This window comes from Ceratotherium simum, chromosome 36 (genome assembly GCF_057802395.1).
Source record: "Ceratotherium simum simum isolate JZ-2026a chromosome 36, ASM5780239v1, whole genome shotgun sequence".
NCBI classification, from domain to species: domain Eukaryota; kingdom Metazoa; phylum Chordata; class Mammalia; order Perissodactyla; family Rhinocerotidae; genus Ceratotherium; species Ceratotherium simum.
The window spans coordinates 28032376-28055894 of NC_141935.1; the positions used below are offsets into that span (position 1 = coordinate 28032376).

The 23519-nt window shown below is 42.1% G+C and overlaps 1 protein-coding gene across 3 annotated transcripts in view; it reads right to left on the reverse strand.

Annotated features, from left to right (window-relative positions):
• The window catches only part of RGS7 (regulator of G protein signaling 7), a 607861-nt gene that overhangs the window by 509088 nt on the left and 75254 nt on the right, over positions 1-23519 (reverse strand). For 2 of the 3 annotated variants that reach the window (XM_087424463.1, XM_087424467.1), the window contains exon 2: positions 5599-5725. In XM_087424463.1, coding sequence (XP_087280589.1) covers positions 5599-5676 — 78 coding nt within the window. In that variant the 5' untranslated portion in view covers positions 5677-5725. Of the gene's footprint in view, positions 1-5598; positions 5726-6680; positions 6798-23519 lie in introns of those variants that run through there. The other variant, XM_087424464.1, reaches the window with a different exon arrangement.

Here is a 23519-nt window from a genome sequence, read left to right on the forward strand (position 1 = left end):
CAATCCTGAAGACACAAATGCACTGAGTTAAGGTCAGCTCACTCACCACTAAGAGACTAGTAACGCCTGTGGCTTGGTTTCTGCCAAAGAAGAAACAAGTCACTCCCCTTTCTTGCAGGCTTATGAACCCTCATAGGACAGACTGACTTCAAAAATGGGTTTAAAAGGCAACACTGAGGTCAAGCCAATCAGATAGGTGACTTTCTACTGGGATGACAGCTCCCATGGTGCCTTCATGAAAGAAAGGCCAGTGGTCCATCTTGCTCTTCAAGAACAGAGCAGTTTTATCCTTAAAGACTAACTTTTTTGCCACCACCGCATATATAGCAACATATTGGACTCCACGGCACATACGTACCAAGTTTAAAGGCACCTACCCGAGTGTCCATACATGACAGATACTCAAACAAGGCTGGCATCTGCTCTCTTCTACAGAAGACATCATTTTCTCTTCTACAACTAAAACGAGCAGCATCTTAGGGAAAATTATATCTTTACCCTTAGGTCTGTTTTGAAAAGAAAAAATAAAAAGAAAGAAACAAATGGAAGGAGAGTGACTAGATGGAAGATGAAGAGAGAATGGGTGAGGGGAAGGGGGCGAGGAGGCATGGTGAACTTCACAAGTTTGCTATTTCCAAAAACATGTTCATTCCACCAAGACAGAAAATGAGGAAAACATTTTCATTTTCATTTCTGACAGCTGGAGCATAAACGGTTGCTGCAAAAATATCAAGGGGCTGGCCTGGCGGCTTAGCGGTTAAGTGCGTGTGCTCCGCTACTGGCGGCCTGGGTTCGGATTCGGGCGCGCACCGATGCACCGCTTCTCCGGCCATGCTGGGGCCGCATCCCACATGGAGCAGCTAGAAGGATGTGCAACTATGACATACAACTATGTACTGGGGTTTTGGGGGGAAAAAAAAGGAGGAGGATTGGCAATAGATCTTAGCTCAGAGCCAGTCTTCCTCAGCCAAATGAGGACGATTAGCAAGGATGTTAGCTCAGGGCTGATCTTCCTCACAAAAAAATAAAAATAAAAAAAATAAATAAATAAAAGCACCTACCCGAATGTCCATACATGACAGATACTCAAACAAGGCTGGCATCTGCTCTCTTCTACAGAAGACGTCATTTTCTCTTCTACAACTAAAACGAGCAGCATCCTAGGGAAAATTATATCTTTACCCTTAGGTCTGTTTTGAAAAGAAAAAATAAAAAGAAAGAAACAAATGGAAGGAGAGTGACTAGATGGAAGATGAAGAGAGAATGGGTGAGGGGAAGGGGGCAGGGAGGCATGGTGAACTTCACAGGTTTGCTATTTCCAAAAACATGTTCATTCCACCAACATAGAAAATGAGGAAAACATTTTCATTTTCTTTTCTGACAGCTGGAGCATAAACGGTTGCTGCAAAAATATCAAGGGGCTGGCCCCGTGGCTTAGCGGTTAAGTGTGCGGGCTCCGCTACTGGCGGCCCGGGTTCGGATCTGGGTGCACACCGACGCACCGCTTGTCCGGCCATGCTGAGGCGGCATCCCACACACAGCAACTAGAAGGATGTGCAACTATGACATACAACTATCTACTGGGGCTTTGGGGAAAAAAAAAAAAAGCAAAAAAAAGAGGAAAAAAAAAAAAAGGAGGAGGATTGTCAATAGATGTTAGCTCAGGGCCAGTCTTCCTCAGCAAAAAGAGGAGGATTGGCATGGATGTTAGCTCAGGGCTGATCTTCCTCATACACACACAAAAAAATATCAGGAATTATTCGTCATTTTGAGCATTTTTGCTAGTGAGAAGCCAGCATTCCAGCCAATTTGAAATATTGGCCCCAAGGTGCCCCAGATATTTTGTTTTTCAAATGCAGAAATGTCAGCTACTGGACAAAAAGTGATGTATGCTGTCCAGTGGGCAGTGTGCTGGCCAGACACCAAATTTGGAATGTGTCTCCCTGTACCCTGGGTTCTAGCTCAGCCGTTCTTTACAGCAAGTGCTGCCCACAGGAATGAGGGTTCTGCTCAAAGCAGACCAAGAACTGGAGTAATGCTTGAGCCCCATCAACCAGAAACAAAACTGAGTTCTAAGTTGTCACTTCTACAAATGTTTCAAGAAGCTAGTCCAAATCCAAGGCAAATTGGAGCCAGGTGGGCCTCTTCTGAAGGAAGTTGAATACTTCTAATTCCATTCTAGTTATGGCCTGTCTGAAGGGAGCCTAGAAGGCCCCAGGAATAAAAGTGGTCAAACCTCACATTTTATGAGCTTTGAAATAAGATGTTCTCAAATACAGAAAATGACATTATCACCCTAACTTAATCACTTGCTTATGAAAAAAGTGGCATTATAAATCAAAAGTTTGGTAAGGCAAATATTTTGTTCATACCTCTGACATCAAATTAAACCTATAGAGATTCTTCATATTAAGCCAAGAAGCTACTGGCAAACAAACACCCATGCCTGACTTGCAAGTACCAACCCTGATGATGAGGCAGTGTTACTACACCTGTAGCCTTCACTATGGGGGCACTCACTCTGCCTGGAGGATCATAGTTTCACTCATTGTACATTTTTCCATAATATCACTATGGAATTCTCATGGAAAAAAGAACCCTGAAATTTTCCCATTATTTGGAAGAACTCCTATAATTCACATGAGGACAATCATTATGGAGAGAGACATCTGACAAACACAAGAAATTCACACATCCCAGCTCTCTTCTGTGTATTCCACTTTGGTAACCACTCACTGCTTCCTATCCCTCACAGGAAAGTTCCCAGGTATCATTCACAGCCTACCAAGAGACAACGGACCCAGCACATCCATACTTCAGTGTGTGTAAGTCATCAGATTCCCACAGTAAAAGAGAGGCAACTTGGTGGGGGAGGGGAGATGGTGACCACACCATCAACATGTCTAGTTCAGAACCCGTTCTCAAGAACGATGTTTCAACAGTGAAGGACAAGTGGAAAATTGGCAAGAATTGATAAAACAGCAATTTCTCTATCCATTCTCTCTGCCATTATTGAGCAAGGCACTGTAGGACTGAAGTTCTTTTCTAAACCTTTGATTGACTTCATGATTCCTAAGCATTTGTAGCATCGTGCTTATTCTTTTATGCAGGTGAAGCAGTTGAAATATCCTAATATGTACATCTATTTGACCTATACTCCTCTCCAACTACTTTGCTGTTCTGCACATTAAAATTTGGCCTCTACTGGGACGATATGAAATGTAAAGCCCATATAAGATACAAGGAACAGAAGTAAAATAGTCACATGAAATCCATGATGTTACACTGTCTGTCTGCACGGACATGGACCATTTGACTTGGTAACTAGCAAATGATAACCAAGGACACTGTGCTTCTTTATATAAATTATCTGGTATTTATTTATACCTTATTAATTATACCACAAACAAAAGCAAAAATATATATGCTTAGAAAATAAAAAGATAGACAGGCAATCCACAGTTAAGCATTATGAGTAAAATTTACTGAACTGAGTTATTTTTTCCAATAGCAACTTATCAGGGAAATCTTTTCCAGAAATAAAGTGTCATTAACCCTAAACAAAGAGCTAAAAAAGGAGAGCAGAATAAGTGGCACTAGCAGTTTCAGCTTAAGCAACAAAATAATAATGCTTAGAAGAGTGAGGCATTTTATTCTCTTCTTGAAGTCATCATAATCTGTTAATTTACAAGTAGCACTAATAGTAATTTGATGCTATACAATAAGTTACAGAGCAAATTCAAAATTAGCAATATGAAGCTCAGGTACACTAAATTATCCAGTAACTATTTCTAAAACTCCTCGCCTCATTTTTCATTTATTCTCATAATAATTGACTAAACGAGACTCACGGATTGATGTTATATTAAGTTGATTTCTAATCAAGATAATTGTTAGGTGTTCAATCAGTTCAGCCCTTAACATCTTTTAGGGAAACAGAGAATACAGTGTTTGACCTAACAAAAATAGCTAACTACCGTAATTTTACATCCAAAAGTACAACTCTCCACATTGCATACACCATAAGATAGAATTTACAATTCTCACATCTTGCATATTACGATATTCAGAGTCATATCAAATAATAAAAAATATTATACCTTATTTAAAAACACATACTGCCCCCAAAATAGTTATTCTCAAAACCAACTCTATATAGAATGGGCAAATATCCAGTTATTTCAATCAATGTAGGAATACAATAGTAATAATTTAGGTTAAAGTGGATTATTTTCCTCATTCACCCAGTTGGGATGCTTTAAGACTAAAATAGGCAACTACTCTTCAATTTTTCCTTCCTATCATACTGTGTTGTCCCAGACAGTAAAACTGCATTCACAGGTATATGATATAGCACTGTCTGTAAGGCTACAGAAAAAAACAGCTGGCATTGAGTCAGGAGATCCATGCATCTTCACATTAAAGCAATAACCATATTCCCTCATAGACATATTCATCACTTTTTAATGATCCTGGGCCACAGAGAAGGAAAGTTTTGATTTAGTACAGGTCAAGGTAGCACATAGCTTTTCATCTTTATTCATAACTGGTTCTGGTCCTCTAGCTGAACGAACAAATGCAAACTCATCCTGGACTCTTCACTGAACTGACGCTAATCAAAACCTTTAACAATTTTCCTGGGTTCAAGGTATGATTTCCTTTTTACTATTTCTAGTGAGAACTAAAGAAATTTTGCTCAATACGCACTACAGATAATAAGCCAAAGAAAAATAATCCTAGCATAAAATGCAGTAGAAACTATTGGTACAGAAGTTAAATAAAGAATACTGCTTCCTTAAATGTGGTAAGATCATTGATTATAACCAGAGCGTAGTCACCTAAGCTACCACTCTGCAGCACACATAACATTCAAATGCATCTTTATTATGAGGGTTCAATGTCTAGAAGTTTGTTGCTGACAGCGTTATCATACAATGCACAAAGCTGTCAGATTGGTTTGTAGCAAAAAAAAAAAAAAATCCTCTGGAATATAAACATTTATTTAATGAGCATATGGCACTAGAACATAAATACCCAAGAGCAAAATCATAAAAATAACAAAAGTAAAAAATAACTGAGGCTTAGACAAAAACAAAAACTAGAATTGTTTAGTTGGGAGTAAAATCATTAAACCACCCGTACATTCACAGACACATCCATTCTTGCTGCAGAACTACGAAGCGGTTTATTTTCATTTCTAAAATGGTATATAGTTATATAATCATTATAACCTAAATGCTTAGGGGGAATATAAGAAAACGCTTCTAAAAATTATTATAGATGCTATAAAATTATGTGTGTCACAAACAAAATATGTGGGCTGCCCAAACTTGCTGTTACTGCTGCCTGAAGATTAATCTACGTAAAATCAGCAGAGAAAGTGTGAGGACAGAGTATGATCAGCCTCACTGACTACGTGGTGTCTCTATACATACACCCCACTTGAGAACGTCAGGTGGTCTTCAAGTATAGTGTGCGGTCACCAGTGATTCGGGAAATCCACAAGGCCACAGAGTTGATATATACTCTGATCTGGGGGAAAAAACATCAAGGCAGCCAGAAGTTGCCCTTTTTCCAAGAAAGTGAAGAAATTCTTACCTTTCTGTACACCAGCATGTTCGGTGATTCATCTGCCACGCCGTTGCTGGTCTGCCCATAATTATTCCCCTGGGCCATGTCACCCCCCACTCCGTCCGCTCCTAGATGCAGGAATGATCAGTCTACCCTGCAAAGGGTTAGAGACTTCAGTGAGCTCCTAAGGGTCGTGCTGAAGGGGTTGACTCTCTGGATTTCTCTTCACCATCCACACACCCACCCCATATGGAGCACACTTACAGGCTGGGCTGGCTGGCTGAAGTGGCACTGGAATCGATTTTTTTACAAAACAGCTGAATTTACACTTACTGTGCCCCCAGGGAATTGTAAGAAATGACAATATTTAGTTAAAATGGTCATTTGGCTATGGTTTTAACCGACTTGATTTTCTGGACACTCATTTTTAAAAGAGTTTGATGCTCACCTAAAAACCGCACGGTTGTCATTTCCACACTACAGAGTTCTCTCTCCAATACCTGCATCTCTACTTGATGATGTGTTCCCAGAAGGGCAGAAAGACAGCTCCCTGTGGCGGCACACTTTCCCCCAGGTATCCGTCTAGCTGCCCCCGATGCAGGCGCATCAGAGAGGCCCACTCCGGCGCCTCCTCCAGCACGTGTGTCTCTTCTCTATCCTCGGGGTCTCCCACACACAGCCAGGGTAGCTTCGCCTACTTTCACCTGCCTGCGCTGCCAGCCACTGGCTCCTCTCCTCTCACCCCACTCCGCTTCGGAAGTCAGGATGTCATCCTGCCCAGTCTTTGCAAGGAGGCACCAGAACAGGTCCCGGCCACGAGAACGGGTGCCAGGTCAACCCTCGGGCAACTAGCTGGGTCACCACGCGTAGCAGCCTAACTGCAGAAGCCTCGGAGCAAGCAGCCAAAGAGGAGAAAACAAGCAAGCCCCAGCTCCCCTGGCTTGGCTCTCGCGGCAGCAGCAAATGGCAGGCGAGCTGCGCCCGGGGCCGGGCAGCACTTTCAGCACCGTGGACCGCGGCGTGCGCGCGGGGCTCCCGGGGCGGGCGCGGGGCGGGGGCCGGGGGCTCGGGCTGGCGCCGCCTCCGGCCCTTCCACCTCGCCTGCTTACCTCCTCGGCCAAGGTCACGGCCCCCGGCGTCTCCCCGGGCGGGCGGGCTGGGTGCAGGCGGTGTCAGCTGGCGGCAAGCGGAGCAGCGAGGCAGGGCAGCTTCATCACACTCGGCGGTGCGGAATCCGCGCCGCCCCGGCTCCCGCCGCTCGGGCGACCGCCACCCTCGCCGCCGCCGTGCACGGGCGGCTCCGGCGGCCCGCCGCTCGCGCGCGCTCCCTCCCCCGCGTCCCCTCCCGGGCGCTGGGACCGGCCGAGCGCGCGCGGGAGCCCAGGCGCCCGGCCCGTGCGCGCGACTGGGAGCAGGGAGGAGGGAGGAGGGAGGAGAGGACGGTCACGTGGGGCCCGGGCATCCAAAGGTGCCGGCTCGGATGGGCTCGGCTCGGCGCGGCCACACTGCCCGGGCCTCCCCGGCCTCCCCACCCTCTCGCCCCTGGGGAGGCGACAGCCCTGCCCCGGCGCGGCCAGCCCGCGCTCTCGCACACCCCGCCCGCCCGCCTCCCGGGTGTACGCGCCGGGGAAGGCCTGGAGATCCCAGCTTAATGCCAAGTGTAAGCCGGGAAGGCAGGAAGGGCGATGGATGGATGAGTGGAGGGATGGATGGAGGGGTGGGTGGGTGGGTGGGTGCATGGATGGAGCCCCGTGCAGCTGGCACGTGCCTGAGGACTCCGCTGACAGTACCAGGGAAGCAGGTGATTATTGTTATGCCTGAAGAACAACCAGAGATCCTAGGAGTGAAGGAAATGGCCGGGACCAAATGAGTCATTCAGCCCATTTGCCTGCGACTTTCACAGCTTCCTCCTAAGTTGGAGAAATGGGAAACAATTTGGAGGCCGCCAACTCGAGGAGAAAATCTTGTCACCTGTGAAATTGAAGGACCGTCCCCAATGCCTGGTTTCTCCCTTTGACAGAAGGTGCTCAGAGGAACTTTCCTCTCACCCACCACCCTCATCCTCTAGCAATTTTCAAAGACGGCCTGGGGTGCTGATCCCCCAGAATTATTCTTCAGGTTGGTGTCACTAATTCTTCTGTAAGGATTAGAACGACATGAAGGGGATAAATCACTTTTGCCCCAATTATAGTAAAGAAACTTGTGTCTCTGGCTTGGGGGAGCAGAGCTGGGAAGCTATCAATACCTCAAGTAGTTTTCCTTCCTCATCTGGGCCAGGTGTGGGGAAGAGAGAGCTAGAAGATAAACAAGCCAGCCCCTTCTTACCTCCCTGAGTCTAAACAGAGTAGAACCTTCTCCTGGTCAGGACAGCTCTTCCAGCCAACACGAGGTGGTGTGGGCCAATGCATTTCCCCAGCCCCACCCAGGCACTGTCAGGTTTTGATCAAGGAACAAATATTTATCCAACTTATCCAACCAAGTAGTTCTAAATGCTACAGGGCAAAGATTACTATCCCAAACGACTTTACATACACCTAGTCTCCCACTCTTCCCCAGTTCCCGAAATCTTTCCATTGTGCGCTCTAGAAATTATGGTCTTTTTCAGCAAAATTGGCGTTTTTTAATTTTTTCTTTATTTCCTTAACATTCTTGCTCTAGCTGAAACCTACCTCTTCCCCTTCAGCCCCTCTGTCTTCCTGTTTGCTCAGTCTACTCCTGGGAAGCTGACACTGGACTAATAAATTTGGAAAGAATAACTGGGCATGCTCACTCAGTTTGACCATCTTCTTCTTAACTGCCTAAAGGGAGCAAGCTTTCTCCTTTGCATCTCTAGATAATGGTTCTGTCCCTGTAGGGGCCCCTACCCACACTCAACACTGATGGATCATTCCTCTCAATAAGCAAACTAACAGATGGAATAGAGTCAATTTTATGTACTTTATGCATGGGGTATAAAATATACCCCAACTGCATGGGGTCCCATCCATCCGTCCATCATATAGATATAGTACCTATATATAGATATATATGTATATAAAATTTCCCTTGACACACTTTCCACTTATTACTGTCCTGCTTTTCTGCTTCCTTTTACATCAAACACCTCCTCTCCTCTCATTCTGTCTTGCACCTGTTCCACTCTGGCAATGACCTCAGTGTTGCTAAACCAATGCTCAGTTCTCGATTATCATATGAACTGACTTTTCTAAACAAGTTAAAGTTGATCCCTGTCACCTCAAAAACTTTCTACGTTTGGCTATCAGGACCCCACTATTATTTCTCCTCTACATTACTGATTACTGTTTCTCAGCCTCATTGCTTTTTCCTCTTTTTCACCCCTAAAGTTTAGAATTCCTCAGCTCTCAATCTTTGGGCCTCTTCTGCTCTCAGTTTATGTGCACTCCCTGCGTGAGCTAATTCAGACTCATACCTTTAAAGGCTATCTACATACTAATAACTCCCACATGTATACCTTTAACCTAGACCCATCCCCTGAAATCCAGTCTGTCAACTGCCTCTTTAACATCTCTACTTGAACATCTCATTGGTGTCTGATTCAGCTTACCAGAACAGGGATACTGGCTGTTTAGCTCGCTGCTGTGTATCCCAGGCATAGTACTGTTCTGCCCACAGTAGATGCATTAACTAAATGAACAGATATATCTAATAACACCAAAGTAATTTTTATATTTAGTAATACATTGTTTACATTATTATCTTATTTAATTCTTACGAAAACTCTGCAGAAGTAGTAATAATTGTTATCTCTTTTATGTTGATACATCAATAGGGAAGGAGGGGATCAAAAAGGTTAAGTAAACTGCCTGATATAACCCACATAACCAATAAGTGGCTGCGGCACATTGTTCTGTGTCAACATGATCAGCTGGAACTACATTTCCCTGGATCCCCGTCCCTGTGTGTGTGTGAGTAGAGTTGGCCAAAGGAAGAATTTGAGCAAGATTGGGAAAACAGAATGGGACAGCACCTACTCCCCTCTGAAGGTCTTTGTAGTTTGATGTGGTGACACACGCAGAGTCCTGGAGGGTTCTAGCATATCATTGCTCTCCCCAACTTCTCGTCTAGATCGTCTTGCAAATTCCCAGCCCTGCTGAGCAACAGTACCCCACACTCATCACAAGAGCCTGAATGTGGACCTAAAGAGGCAGTGGCCATGCAAAGACCTCAGCTTACCCTTGCCTTTCTACCAGCTCCCCGCCGTGGTCCCCTCCGGCGCCTAGCTGTGCCTGCCTTCCCAGAATCCCTTGTAAGCTTCTACTTGCTCACCCACACAAGGGCCTCAGGGCGTCTGGTAGTGACTTTTCTCAGACCTTTCAATTCTCCCTTCTGGAAAATAACTTCCCCAGCTTCCCGGACCATTGTGTGAGCTCTTGTTCCTGTAGTGGTGCTCATAGTGGTTCTACTTCCGTAATAAAGTGGCCGGCAGAGATCAAATCCAAGTCTTCCTGGTGCTTTTCGCTATTCCTCAAAAAATCCAAGTTCAGGAGATCAAAGCTTGAAACCAAAAACTGCATGAAAATGCAGAACTGAGTGATAGAAAGTGTGTGAGCTGACTGAAGGGAAGGGGTTGACACTCAAGCTGGGCTCCTCAACGACTCTTCAAGTACATCTCTATTGCAGAGTTGATGAAGGAAAAGGTTTCTAGTCAAGCACAAAGGCAAGAAATTCCAAAACCCATTAGAAATATTACTAGTAATAAGACCACCATTTATTGGATTCCTGCTACCTCTAAACACATTAAAAATAATCTCACCATTCCTGACAAAATTTACAAGTTGTGTAACGAAACCAATGTTCAAGTTAGGAAACTTGACCACGATCACATACATTCTAGCTCTCGGAGCCTGGATTCAAACACGCCTCTGTGTGACTCCAAAGTCTTAAATGTGCAAATATGCCTGGTAACAACACTACAAATTTAAAAAAATTCCAGAGGTCTCTCACCAAGATGCCTCCCATTCTATCCTCTCTCATCCCACCTGTCATTCCTCCACACACCTAACTCACACCTTTCTCTCTGGGCAGTTATGACCCAAGATGGCTTATAGATAGTTATTGCTGCCAGGCAGATCTCCAGGAGGAAGTTTCAAGGAAGAGCATCTTTCACTATTTCTGGTTGTTGTTTAAAGCCTCATTAGACAACTCATAATTTGTGTTATTGTATATTGGAAACAAAATTCTGTGCATCACCTTAACATTTCTGGGACTCACGCTTTTCATATATAAACTGAGGCAATTAAACTAGGTCATCTGCAAAATCCATCTGGATCTTAGAACATAAGATTTTAATATGTTCACTTTTGTACCTTCCACCTACATAATGGCCCTTTGTGTTATAAGCAGCAAAACAACATGGATATTGTAGGATGTTTTTCTGTTTCTTTCTTTCCCAGACCATGTAAATATGTGACCCTCAGCTATCATCATTTGAAATCACTTTTTATCATTTTCCTTATGGACCCTATATTTTATGATATTTTTGTCAAACAAATTAAATTGTAAAATGTAATAATGCAGCTATTTTCCATGTCAGATAGGATTCTGAGTAGCAGGTAGAAGCCCTGTTACTTCACCAAAGAAATATCATTCCACCTCGAATAATGATATTTAAGGTTTTTCTTGCTGTTGTTTTGTTTTTAGCTTCAGTCTTATCTTGGAAAAATAGACTTTGATTTATACTTTTGAAATATTGGAAGTTGTTGTATTAGTTTGCTGACGTTTATAACAAAGTATCACAAACTGAGTGGCTGAAACAATAGAAATTTATTTTCTCACAGTTCTGGAGGCTAGGAGTCCAAAATCAAGGTGTAGGCAGGGTTGGTTCCTTCTGAGGGCTCGGAAGGAAGGAGCTGTTCCAGGCCTCTCTCCTTGGCTTGTAGATAGTTCCTTTGTTTCTTCCCATCATCTTCTGTGTTTCTCTGTGTCCAAATTTCCCCTTTGTGTAAGGACACCATTTGGGCCTATCCCAATGACCTCATTCTGGCACCATTTGATCTGACACCATGTTACCTCTTCGAATCAATTTGGGCTACTCTCCCTTCTCACTCTGTTCTAGCTACACTGCCTGTTTTGATTCTTTAAACCCTCCAGGTGGGCTGCCCACCCCAGTATATTTGCACTGGCTGTTCTGCTTTGAATCCTCTTCCCTCAGATATTCCTCCCTTTCTTTCTTCAGTTTTTCACTCAAGTGGCACCCTCGCAGTGAAGCCTACTCTCTCTACCTTACTTAAAATTATGTACCCCCCCAGCACTCCCCTTTCTTCTTACACTGACTTATTCGGCTTTTCAGAGCATTTATCACCTCCTAACATACTGTACAATTACTTATTGACTCTGTTTGTTGTCTGTCTCCCCCAAGAAGAATTGAAGTTCTACAAGGTCAGTGATTTTCCCTGTCCCGTTCACTGCTCTATCCCCAAGGTCTAGAACAGGATCTGACACACAGTTGGCACCCAATAATTATTTGCTGACTTATTCAATGAATAAATCCATGAATGTGACTCTATGTGAAAGACTGGATGGACTAGAAAAACCCAGTCAACAATTGAATGAAACTGAATTATTATCAAGTTCCACCATGAATGGAAAAGATCTGCTCTTCAAACCTGTTTCCTATGTGTCATGAAGAGGAAGAACAATTCCTTTTCCCATCACACGCCCACTTCACAGAGGCATGCTTTGAGAATTAATTAAATGGTAATGTGGAGAAAGCATTCTGAATTGCTAGGAGAAAGAACTTTATTAATTTGAGGCTTTTATTGTGCAAAAGAATTGTGACACAGGGGCAAGTACAAAGGCGAGAACACATTAAAGGGATTATACTGTTCACCATACTTCATTGGCGTTTTATGGGATAATTGATTTGAGATTGATATAAGCAGGGTGAAAATGGCAAAGTGGTTTAAGAAATCTTACACCAAATGACAGGTTTTTAAGAAATACCTTCTTCTTTGTAGTCAACCTTAAATTATTTATAGCACAATACCCCCGTTAATGAATTATTCCCCACTTTTACCATCCTTTTGTCCATGTTATGGCCATTTTCCTAATTAGAACTCCCAGACCAATGTCAGAGGGCTGGCAAAGAAAAATAAGTAAAAACTAAAATTTGTCCTTATCAGGAGTTTCTTCCTCTCTCCTTCCTGTTGAAATGTTTAAATTCTGCTTTTGATTACTTCCAAAATGACACAATTTTTAAATGTTATACACTTTTCATTTAATTGGCGAATTAGTTGAGCACATATTATGAGTGAGAAGCTGCATAATGTCTGGGAAGGAATAAAGAAAGTCTTGAGACTGTGTCCCTGCCATTTTGCAGGTCAAGAGAGGGCATCAGAACATCTGAATTTTAGCCCTGACTCCAGCGCTTAAAATCTAAGTAACATTGGGCGAGTGACTTGAGGGTTCCAAGCCTCAGTTTCCTTAACTATAAAAGAAAACTCATGTTACCTGCTTTGTATTGCTCTGCTGTGAAAATCCTTTTATTCCAAGGCAGATGAAGTATTTGGAAAGACAGTCTGGTAGCAGTCATATTCACAGTATCAAGAGAAGCCATGGCCTAGAAATAGAGCGTCACGTCTGCTGGGTGGACACCAGGGGCGTCCGTAGCTTCCGTAATTGAAAACAGTCCACCCAACAGGCAGTGTATCGTGTCTAAAATGTAGCAAAAGCCAGGTGAGAGGATCAGAATGGCATGACGAGAGATAAAAGGTAGTGCCCTTGCGGGAGGGCTGTGCGTGGCAAGAACAGGCCGTATCTCGAGCTCTCAGCAGGACTGGCGTCCGGGTGCACGGGAGCAGAGCTCCAGCTGCTGATGCGGATCAATGGGTCCTGATTCCAGAAGGCGGGAAAACACGGAGCAACTCATCCGCTATTTGGTTTCCAAGTTCTTAGCCAGGAAAATTCTTCAAATTGGAAATGATAAAAGACATGAATAGAATAATAAAATAATAAAAATGGAAGGGATAACCCCCAAATAAGGAATGAAGAAACTGGGCTTCAATGAAGTGAACATACTTTCTCAAGGTCACATAGCTCAGCAGAGTTAGAGCCAGGACTTAAACCCAGTTGGTAAGGGGCAACTGAGACTCAAGATAAGGGAAGAAATAATAAAAGGGCACTCGATTGTTTCAGAGTTTCTCTCCAGAGTCAGAGCAGTTCCAGCCATTGGCAGAGAGAATTTGGAAATGAAACTCTCAGGAACTTTTAAAGCATGGCAGAGAAAAGAAGATAGCAACATAGAGCCAATTTGTGTGAAATAAGAGAGAAGATGCATGCACAAACTGGATTGGTACCCAGAGCCTATCCATAGGAAAGTTCTGTGATAGAATTCAGCAAATGTTTATTAAGTTCTTACAACATACCATGCATCATACTAGTCTCTGATGATAAATAGAAACTTCCCAAGACAGAGTCCAGAAGAAGAGACAGACGGGTAAATCACTCTAGTGCGTCGTGTTCAGTGCACGTGCATACGTAGTGTAAGAAGAGCACAGAGAGTCAAGGACGTTTTATCAAGGTCTTTAAAATTGATCAGGAATCTTCCAGGTGGGCAAAGAAGAGGAATAGCACAGGAGCATTTCCGGTGGGTGGAATAACATGTGCTGAATGACAGAAGTATCAGTAAAGACAAATGTTTGATGAACAGCAAAAAAATTAGTATGGCTGGTTAAGAGAGGGAGTGACTTGGATGGAGATGAAGCTGGTGTGTATCTTGGGGCCAGATTGTGAAGAACCTACAGCCCATGCTGGGAAGATTGGGCTTTAAGCAATCAGAAAGTGGATGAGTTTTGAACACTTAAAGAGAAAAGAGGTGGTCACAAAAAGCCAATGAGGGTGCAACAATCACACGTCATGCAGACTAGCCTCATTTCCTCTGTAAGTATGTCTCTAGACCGGCAAAGGAGGGCTATATAAAGACAATGTATTTTGCAGCAAGGCATTTGACAGTTTCTTTTGTGATAGCTTTGTAAACCTGACGGTAAAGTGGGAGCTTGAAGAACAGGTCATTGGATTTATAACAGGCTGAATAAGGTTGGCACAAAGAGCACCGATTAATTGACCAGGATGCACCAGAAAAAAGGACTTCACGGGGAAGACTCAAAGTTCTGACCTTAGAACTTCCCTCTTCTTACTGGGCTTTTGCACAGTGACTCAAGTAATGACGTAAATAGTCCACTTATCAAATTTATAAATGGCACAAAGATATGAGGCATAGCAATGCACTGAATAGTGGCAGTGGGACCCAAGGAGATCAAGACAGGCTGAAAAGATGGACTAAACAAAGTAAGATGAAATTCAGCAAGAATAAATGTTAAGCCTCATACCTAGATGGGAGAGAGTTGCATTAACACTACGTACAGGATGCACAAGATATGACTGAGCAGCAGTTCAAATGAAAAAAGAAACTTGATTTCTTTTGTTTGTAGTTGAAAATAAACTCAATATTGTTCAAAAAGAGCACAACTCTGCCAAAAAAAAAAAAGATAATGTAAGCTCAAACCACATTGATAGAAATATAGTGATGGAGAAGTACAGACCAAATGAACGGAGGTGTTAGAAACCAGGTCCATCACAACACTGCTCTGTGCAGAAACATCTAGAATGTTCTGGAAGCCACATACCAAGGACATAGACCTCCAGAGTCAATCCTTCTTTTATGCTCTGCCTCCATCTCTGCGATTTAAGATCCATGAGCCCAGAGATTTTGTCCTGTTTTCACTACTCATTGCACCCTATTGTACACCCAGTGCCTAGGATAGCACCAGGCACTTAGCCTGAGGACAATAGGTATTCTCTGAAGGAGGGACTAAATGATTCCGGAAGAAAGCAGTTAAGGATGGTGAAGGTGCTCAAAGCCACTCCAATGACTGGGAGAAATAGAGATATTTTGTCCATGAAAAAAAAGTCTTGGGTGATTTGTGCTAGTTATCTCAAAACATTAAAGGATTCTCATGTGGAAAAAGAATCAAACATAATCTTTCAAGCCCCAGAGGACAAATTTAAATTTAATAGGTAGACGTTCTAGGCAGATAGATTTCATTTCAATACAAGGAGATACTTTCTAACAATTAGGGCTTCATGAGGAGGTGAGTCGCATATCCCTGGAGGTGTCTGAGGGCATGGTGAATGACCCCAGTCTCAAACGTTGTTAAAGAGATTGTTGTTACATTGAGTATGCTGGTCCAGGTGACCATAGAAGTTACTTCTAATCCACATGGTCTGACTACAAAATGGCATAGGAGGAAGTGATTTGAAAACTGAAGCCTACCATTTTCCTATGAGGACATCAAATGATTTTAATCTAAATTAAGACAAGATTGATGTGAAATATTAAAAATGACAGATGAGTGATACCAATGATTAGCTATCTCATTGAGTACATGTTGGGCTTTGGTGGTGCCTGGGAAGACCTCATGCAGGAGAGGGGACGTAGTCAGCTTTGCACATTGGGTGGATAGAAAGAGGGTGAGGTGGTTGTTGGTGAAGTGTGCCTATGAGAGAAGCTGCACCCCGGAAAAATTTGTTATCTATATCACGGGATTGGTCTTTACCGCACAGTTGTCTTAAATGAATCTGCCAATCAGCAGCTTGTAGTTCCGCAGAAGATGCTAATTTTATCACGTGTGGGATAAAAGGGCACCTGCTCAGCCCATGTCAAGACCTCACTTGTAATTCTCTGACTCTCCTTTACTTTGTTTCTCCCTCACCTCTACTTATAAGTATTTCCTAGTTCTTCCAACTAACCAAGCATTAGCTCTACTGAAGTTCTGCAGACCTAACTTGCTTTGAAGAAGAAGAAATAGCAAAAGGGGAAAAAAAGATGAAGAAACCGAAAGGTTTACTTAAATTACTTAATACACTGCTGTAATTTATAGAAAATATTTAGGAACTTGACCCCAAATTAGTGAGCTATGTCCACAACTGTGAATATTATAAGGGAATAACCTGAAATTTAAAGACTGTAAAGCAATCTAGAGTAAAGAGATGAATGAAATTCCTGTCTGTGCTGTGTAGGTTTTTCTCTTATGGTACTTTAACCACCTTCTCTGATGCTTTCTGTCTACCTGACACAGGGTGATGTTTTATAATTCTCCTTAAATATTAGAGCCTTAGAAATAATTATTTTTTTTCGTATCATGGGTTATTCCAGATGTAATTTTTCAAGGTATGGAAATCAATGTTACTTACCTTTGACTAATAGAACCCATTAACTAGATATTTGGAAAACAAGGTTTTTTTCAAGTTTCTCAGTATAGCCCATGGCCATTAAGAGCCAACACCCCACCCTGAGCATCAGAGCAGGGCACTGGGGCCATCTCATTTGGTCCTTTTGGGCGGCTAAATACATGTCAATGAGCTGCCCAAACACCATAGCTCTTAAATCCAGCATCCATCTATTCCTTGACTGGCAAATAAACTTTTGTTTCTGTTCAGATGCCTTGAGCTCTCTGTGTTGAGAAAGAGATGAAAACACTTGAGGAATCAGCAGAAAGAATTCTGTGACTGAAGAGCAGCCCCTGCCCTGGGTGAGGGAAGTGACATTCCAGGCCTTCAGACTGATCCTGGCTTAAGGCTCTCCCTCCCTCCTGGGTCCCATATGCAATATGTGCCGGATTCAATTCAACCATCGAAATACCCAATTCCCCATTCCAGAGAAGCATACGATGGACCTCCAAACCCGGCTGACACAATTCTACCCTGACCGAAAGCAGAACACATATGCCAGGAGATCCTGGAGAGAGGACCCAGTGTTTCCCACTGAGCCCCTGAAGATAGAGGGAGGCCCAGAAGCCACCCACAAGAACTCCTGTGGATTCCCAAGCATCTATGCCAGAAATAACAGTATTTTTTCTGAATCATTCAATCCTTTATTCATTAGGCACCTACACTGTGTCTGACAAGTTTCTGAGTGAGTGCCACAGCCCATGCAGATGGAGAATCACCCAGACTCAAAATGAGAACCCTAGAGAGGCCCCAGGATTCCTCTTCCCAGCTCTTCGTGGCCTGCCCCAGATACTCTCTCTGTCCTCTGGTGATCTCATCCAGTCCAATGGCTTTAAACACCATTGCTATGTTGATGACACCCCAATATATATAGCCAGTCCTGATTTGTCCCCCAGAGTTCCAAACTCACATTTCCAATGTTTAATTTTCATCTTCACTGGGACACTTAATAGCCATTTCTATTTAAACAGGTCCAAGACAGAACTCCTAGTTTCCCAACCTATATCCCAAATTATTCTTTTCCCAGAATTCCCCATATGAGTAAGTAGGACATTCTTTTCCCCATTATACAAGCAAAAATCTAGGAATCATTGGAGTAAGCTATAATCCCTCCCTTTTCCTCATTCCTTTATACAATCTATTAACAATATATATCAAAATAAATATAATATTAAGCTAATTCAATTCTCTCACCTCGTCTGCCACCTCCTAGCCAGCCACCATCATCTCCTGCCCAGACTACTTAAGTAGCCTACTAACTAATCTTTCTGCTTCCATTCTTAACCACCTTAATATATTCTCCAGATAACAGGCAGAGTTATATATTTTAATTTATAATATTTAATTTATTTAATATGATGATGTTTAGCAGCTTAAATCTTTCAATAACTTCCCAATTCCCTTAAAATAAAGTCCAAACTTCTTACTGTGGCCTATAAGACATTGAATCATCTGGCCCCTCATCACTTCTCCAAGTTCATCTTATACTACATTCTCCTGTGCTCTAAACATAAAGAATGATCATCTCTATCTTATAAAAGCTGTTTCAGGGGCTAGAAAGAGAGGAAAAGTCAGTTTATGTATGAATCTAGTGTAACCTAATATCAAAACTGGACACAGACAAGACAAGGAAAGCACACGATGGACCAATCTCACTCGTGATTCTAGAGTCGAAAAATAGATAACATAATCGCTTATTAAATGAAGTATATATCAAATACATCATGTCTATATATCTACATCATAATTTAGGGGCTATCTCAAGAATGCAAGGATCACTCAATATCAGAAAATCTTTTAATGTAACATACCAATAAATACATTAAATGAGAAAAAAAATATATGATCATCTCAATAGAGGAATACATTATTCAGGACAGACAGGCTACACTGCGATAACAGACAAACCCCAAAATCTCAGTGGCTTGAAATAAGAAAGGTTTATTTCTTACTCAAGTGAAGTTCAAGTTATTAAATCAAATGTAGTGTATATAAAATGCCTCATATATCAGATTGAATATAGAAAAAATGTAAGCTGCCTATTATTTCACAGCCTTAACTTAATTGTGGTGTCATGGAAAGGGTGTCGGACTAGGAGTTAGGAGACTTGAATTGTATAACTTTGGGCAAATCGCTTTATCTCCACAGGGTTCCATTTTTCCATCTGAAAAATGGCTGGATTAGACTGAATGATCTTTTTGCTTCCTTCCAGCTCTGCCAGCTCTGATGGTTCAACCTTAGCACCGTGAATGGACCTGACATGATATGGCCATCAATTTCCAGGCACACTTAGCTCTTTTATGTTTTCTATTTTGGTCTAAGCTACTTCCATCTTCCTCTCCCTCCCATTTTCTGGCCATGCGTCCATAGCAGCAGAAAGCACAGCCTGTCCACAAGAGAACAGTCTCGTCTTCAATCTATTTATGAAGAGTGACATGGCCCAGAAATGCTCTCCATAAACCATCCTTGAAAAAGCTGAGTTGTGAGGAGGGCTTCTGTCATGTTTAGCCTCTTATGACAAAAGGCCCATTTTTAGCGAACTTGGCTAGGAGGGTGAGAAACAGTCCCTGTCCTAGAAAAGGTAAAGGCATTCAAAAACATTTTCTAAAACCTTATAGAGAAGCACACACTTTGGAATATAACAGACATGGGATTATGTGGAGCAGGAGGGACCTAGCGTCTCTTAGACCGGGGAAACCTGAGTCCACTTCCTTTGTACCCTGAGCGCAGGTCCCTCAGGCAGCCTCCACGTGGGAGGGGCAGTGAGTCAGACAGAAGAAGTTCAGGCTTTGGAGTTAGACCAGGATGCAGAACCCTCTTCCACGTGTGTTAGAATCCTCAGTTTCCTCACCCAAAATAGGTGGAGAAAATAAAACCTACGTCATAAGACTGCCATGGGATCAAATGTGACAACCTTGTGGTCATTCAGCATGGCGTCTGGCACAGAGGAGGACCTAGATAGAGGTTAGTCCCTTTCTTGCCTCAATTTCTTGGTAAAATAGCTTCAGCCATACCTGAAGAAAATCTTGTCTTTTGAAATGACTAACTTGAAAAGGCCTGCAGAACAAGGTTAACCAGACACGGCAAATATCAATGCTTTCTGCTAATACTCGTGCCGTGAAAAGTCTTCGGAATCTGGTACCACTTCCAAGTGATGCAAAGATGATTCACAGCCACACTTACAAAGTTCTTTGACCTTCTTAGGAGAAAGATGTTAAATAAATACAAGCAGAATCCTATTCATATCATTCATCGGTGGAAAGACTAGCTTAATCACATTCAAACTCTGTAACATATTCTTTTCTTGTTTTTTAAAGGATTGCCATCAGTATGTTTTTTGTTTTTTGTTTTTGGTTTTTTTTTTTAGGAAGATTGGCCCCGAGCTAACATCTGTTGCCAATCCTCTTTTTTTCCCTTTTTCTCCCCAAAGCCCCAGTAGATTGTTGTATATCATAGTTGTACATCCTTCTAGCTGCTCTATGTGGGATGCCGCCTCAGTCTGGCTTGATGAGCTGTGTGTAGGTCAGTGCCCAGGATCCAAATTGGTGAACCTTCACCGAAGCAGAGCCCGAGAACTTAACTGCTCTACCACCAGGCTGGCCCCCTCTTATTTTTCTTTCTATGCCACGTCTCCAGGGGCCGCTGGGTCAGTATTTAGAAAAGCTGTGTCTGTCACCAAAAAGAATGATAGGATACCATACAGGACAATTTGCAAAAGAGAGGTGAGAGAGAGTGGACAGATGGAGACCATGAGCTGCTCCCAGGAACAGATTTGAAGGGAGACATCAGCGGGCTCTTAGAGAAAACTTGCTTAAAATGCACGGTCCTCTTACCTTGCTCAGGAGCTGAATTTAATTACATTATAATGCCACTGCCTTATTCATTTCTCTAATATGTTATTAAAGAGGGTCAGAGCCGTTTAGTAATCTACAGAGCCCTTTAGTGATCTAGAATTGATTAACGCCCATTGGCATTGAGAGCTGGTTTGGGGTGTATGAAAATGCACCCTTTCAGCACTCTGGGGGAATAGAACAAGAGGTCTTTCTATTTGAAACAAAAGCTCTCAAAGACCTGTATTTATACTCTTGTTTCTAGCATAGCGGAGAGAACAGCAAAACTGCCGACCACTGACCTGGATCAGTGTGGAGGGTGATGTTCTCTCTCCTCCATCATTGTGTGCCTCACGGTAACACTTGATTATCTGATCCTGACACATCTGGGAGCTATCTGTTTCTCTAACCAAGATGTAGTTATATACCTAAGCCTTTTTCTTCCAGGGAGCATGACTGGGCTAATTTTAAGACCTATAAATTGTAGTTAGAAAACTGGAAAACACAAGAGAGGCATAAATAATTGTTAGTCCATACCAGGTAAGGAAAGGGAAAGAGACAAGTAACATACCCAAAACTAAGGGAAGATTCCTTCAAAACAGAGAGAGGGCAAGAATTATACAAATTATCTGCATGGAGAACAGGGAAATAAAGCACCTGAAGAAAAAGAAACTGATAGAAAAATACACGTGAAGAATAAATTGATGTGCCTTGTGGAATGACTTTCTTCCAAGGATGACCTGTCTGGCTGCTTTGATGAAAGTTATTTTGGAACATTTTTCTATCCATGAATATTATAATAAATAACATTTTGTTTTCTGAGGACAGGGAAAAAAGAACAGGTTTTTTCTTGTTAATTTAAAGATGAGTCTAGTTGTTTTAATCAGAAGTATCCTATACCACAATACCAGTTCACCTAATCTCTTTGAGGGGAGCGTGGAGAAGAGTATATATGAGTCTATATTCCAGTGTAGATATGAAACATGCCCATGTCTTGTTTTCAAACGTAATTTGAGTGTTAAAAGAACAGAACTGAAACTAATACCCAGCAAGGAAAGAGTCAAAGATATGAGCTCTCAGTTCAGAAAAAGAAATACAAATGGACTGAAGAATGTGAAAAATATGCCCTCCTAATTCATGAGATAAATGCAAGCTAAAACTACAATGATGATGGAGTCAATGCAATCTCTATCAAAATCTCATCCACCTTTTTGGGGAAATTCATAAGCTGATGCTAAAATTCATATTGAAATTCAAGGGGCCCAGAATATTCAAAACAATCTTGAAAAAGGATAACAAAGTTGTAGGACTCACATTTCTCTATCTCAAAATTACTACAAAGCTATGGAAATTAAGACAGTGTGTCACTAGCATTGGGATAGATAGTTTTATTTCGAGAGTCCGAAATAAAACCGGTACATCTATGGCCAATTGCTTTTTAACAAGGATGCCAAGACCATTCAGTGGGGAAAGACTAGCTTCTTCAACAAATGGTGCTGGGACAACCAGAACCCACACACAGAAGAATGAAGTTGGATCTCTACTCACACCATTTGCAAAAAGTAACTCAAATGGATCATAGACTTAAACATAAGAACTCTAAAACTCTAAGAAAAAATATAAGAGTAAATCTTCATGACCTTGGGTTAGGGAACAATTTCAGATATGACTGCAAAAGCACAAAAAATAAAAGATATATTAGGCTTCATGAATATAAAAACTTTTGTGCTCCAAAGGACACCATCAAGAAAGTGACAGGATAATCCACAGAATGGAAGAAAATATTTTGATATTATGTGTCTGCGATCCAGGATATATAAACAATTCTTACAGTTTAACGATAAAAAAAATAACCCGATTAAAAAGTGGGCAAAAGATTTTTGCCAAAAAAGATACACCAGTGGCCAATAAGCACATGGAAAGATGCTCAACATCATTAGCATTAGGGAAATGCAAATCAAAACCACAATGAGATACAACTTCACATCCACTAGGATGCCTGAAATAAAAAAGTCAGATAATAACAAGTGCTGGTGAAGACGTGGAGAAATGAGAACCTTCATATATTGTTGAGGGATTGTAAAATTGTGTTTCCATTTTGGAAAACAGTTTGGCAGTTCTTTGAATTCTTAAACATAGAATTACCGTATGACTCAGAAATTCCACACCTAGATATTTACCCAAGAAAAATGAAAGCATATGTCCATAAAAAACTTGTATACAGGGGCCAGCCCCATGGTGTAGCGGTTAAGTGCACATGCTCTGCTGCTGGCGGCCCAGGTTCGGATCCCAGGCGCGCACCAATGCACCACTTGTCAAGCCATGCTGTAGTGGTGTCCCATATAAAGTGCAGGAAGATGGGCACAGATGTTAGCTCAGGGCCAGTCTTCCTCAGCAAAAAGAGGACGATAGGCCTGGATGTTAGCTTAGGGCTAATCTTCCTCACAAAAAAAAAAAAAAAAACTTGTATACAAATTTACATAGCAGCATTGTTCATAGTGGTGACAAAGTAAAAACAACCCAAATTTCCATCAACTGATCAATGGATAAGCAAAATGTGGTATATCCATATAATAGAAAATTATTCAGTAATAAAATGGAATGAGGTACTGATATATGCTACAACAAGGTTTTTTGGATGAACCTTGAAAGCAGTATGCTAAGTGCAAAAACCTAGTCACAAGAGGGCATATATTATCTGATTCCATTTATATGAAATGTCCAGAATAGGCAAATCCATAGAGACAAAAAGTAGTTTAGTGACTGCCAAGGCCTAGGGGTAGGGGGAATAGGGAATGACTGATATGGATGGGTACAGGGTTTCTTTTTGGGATGATGAAAATGGTCTAAAATTACATTGTAGAGATGTTT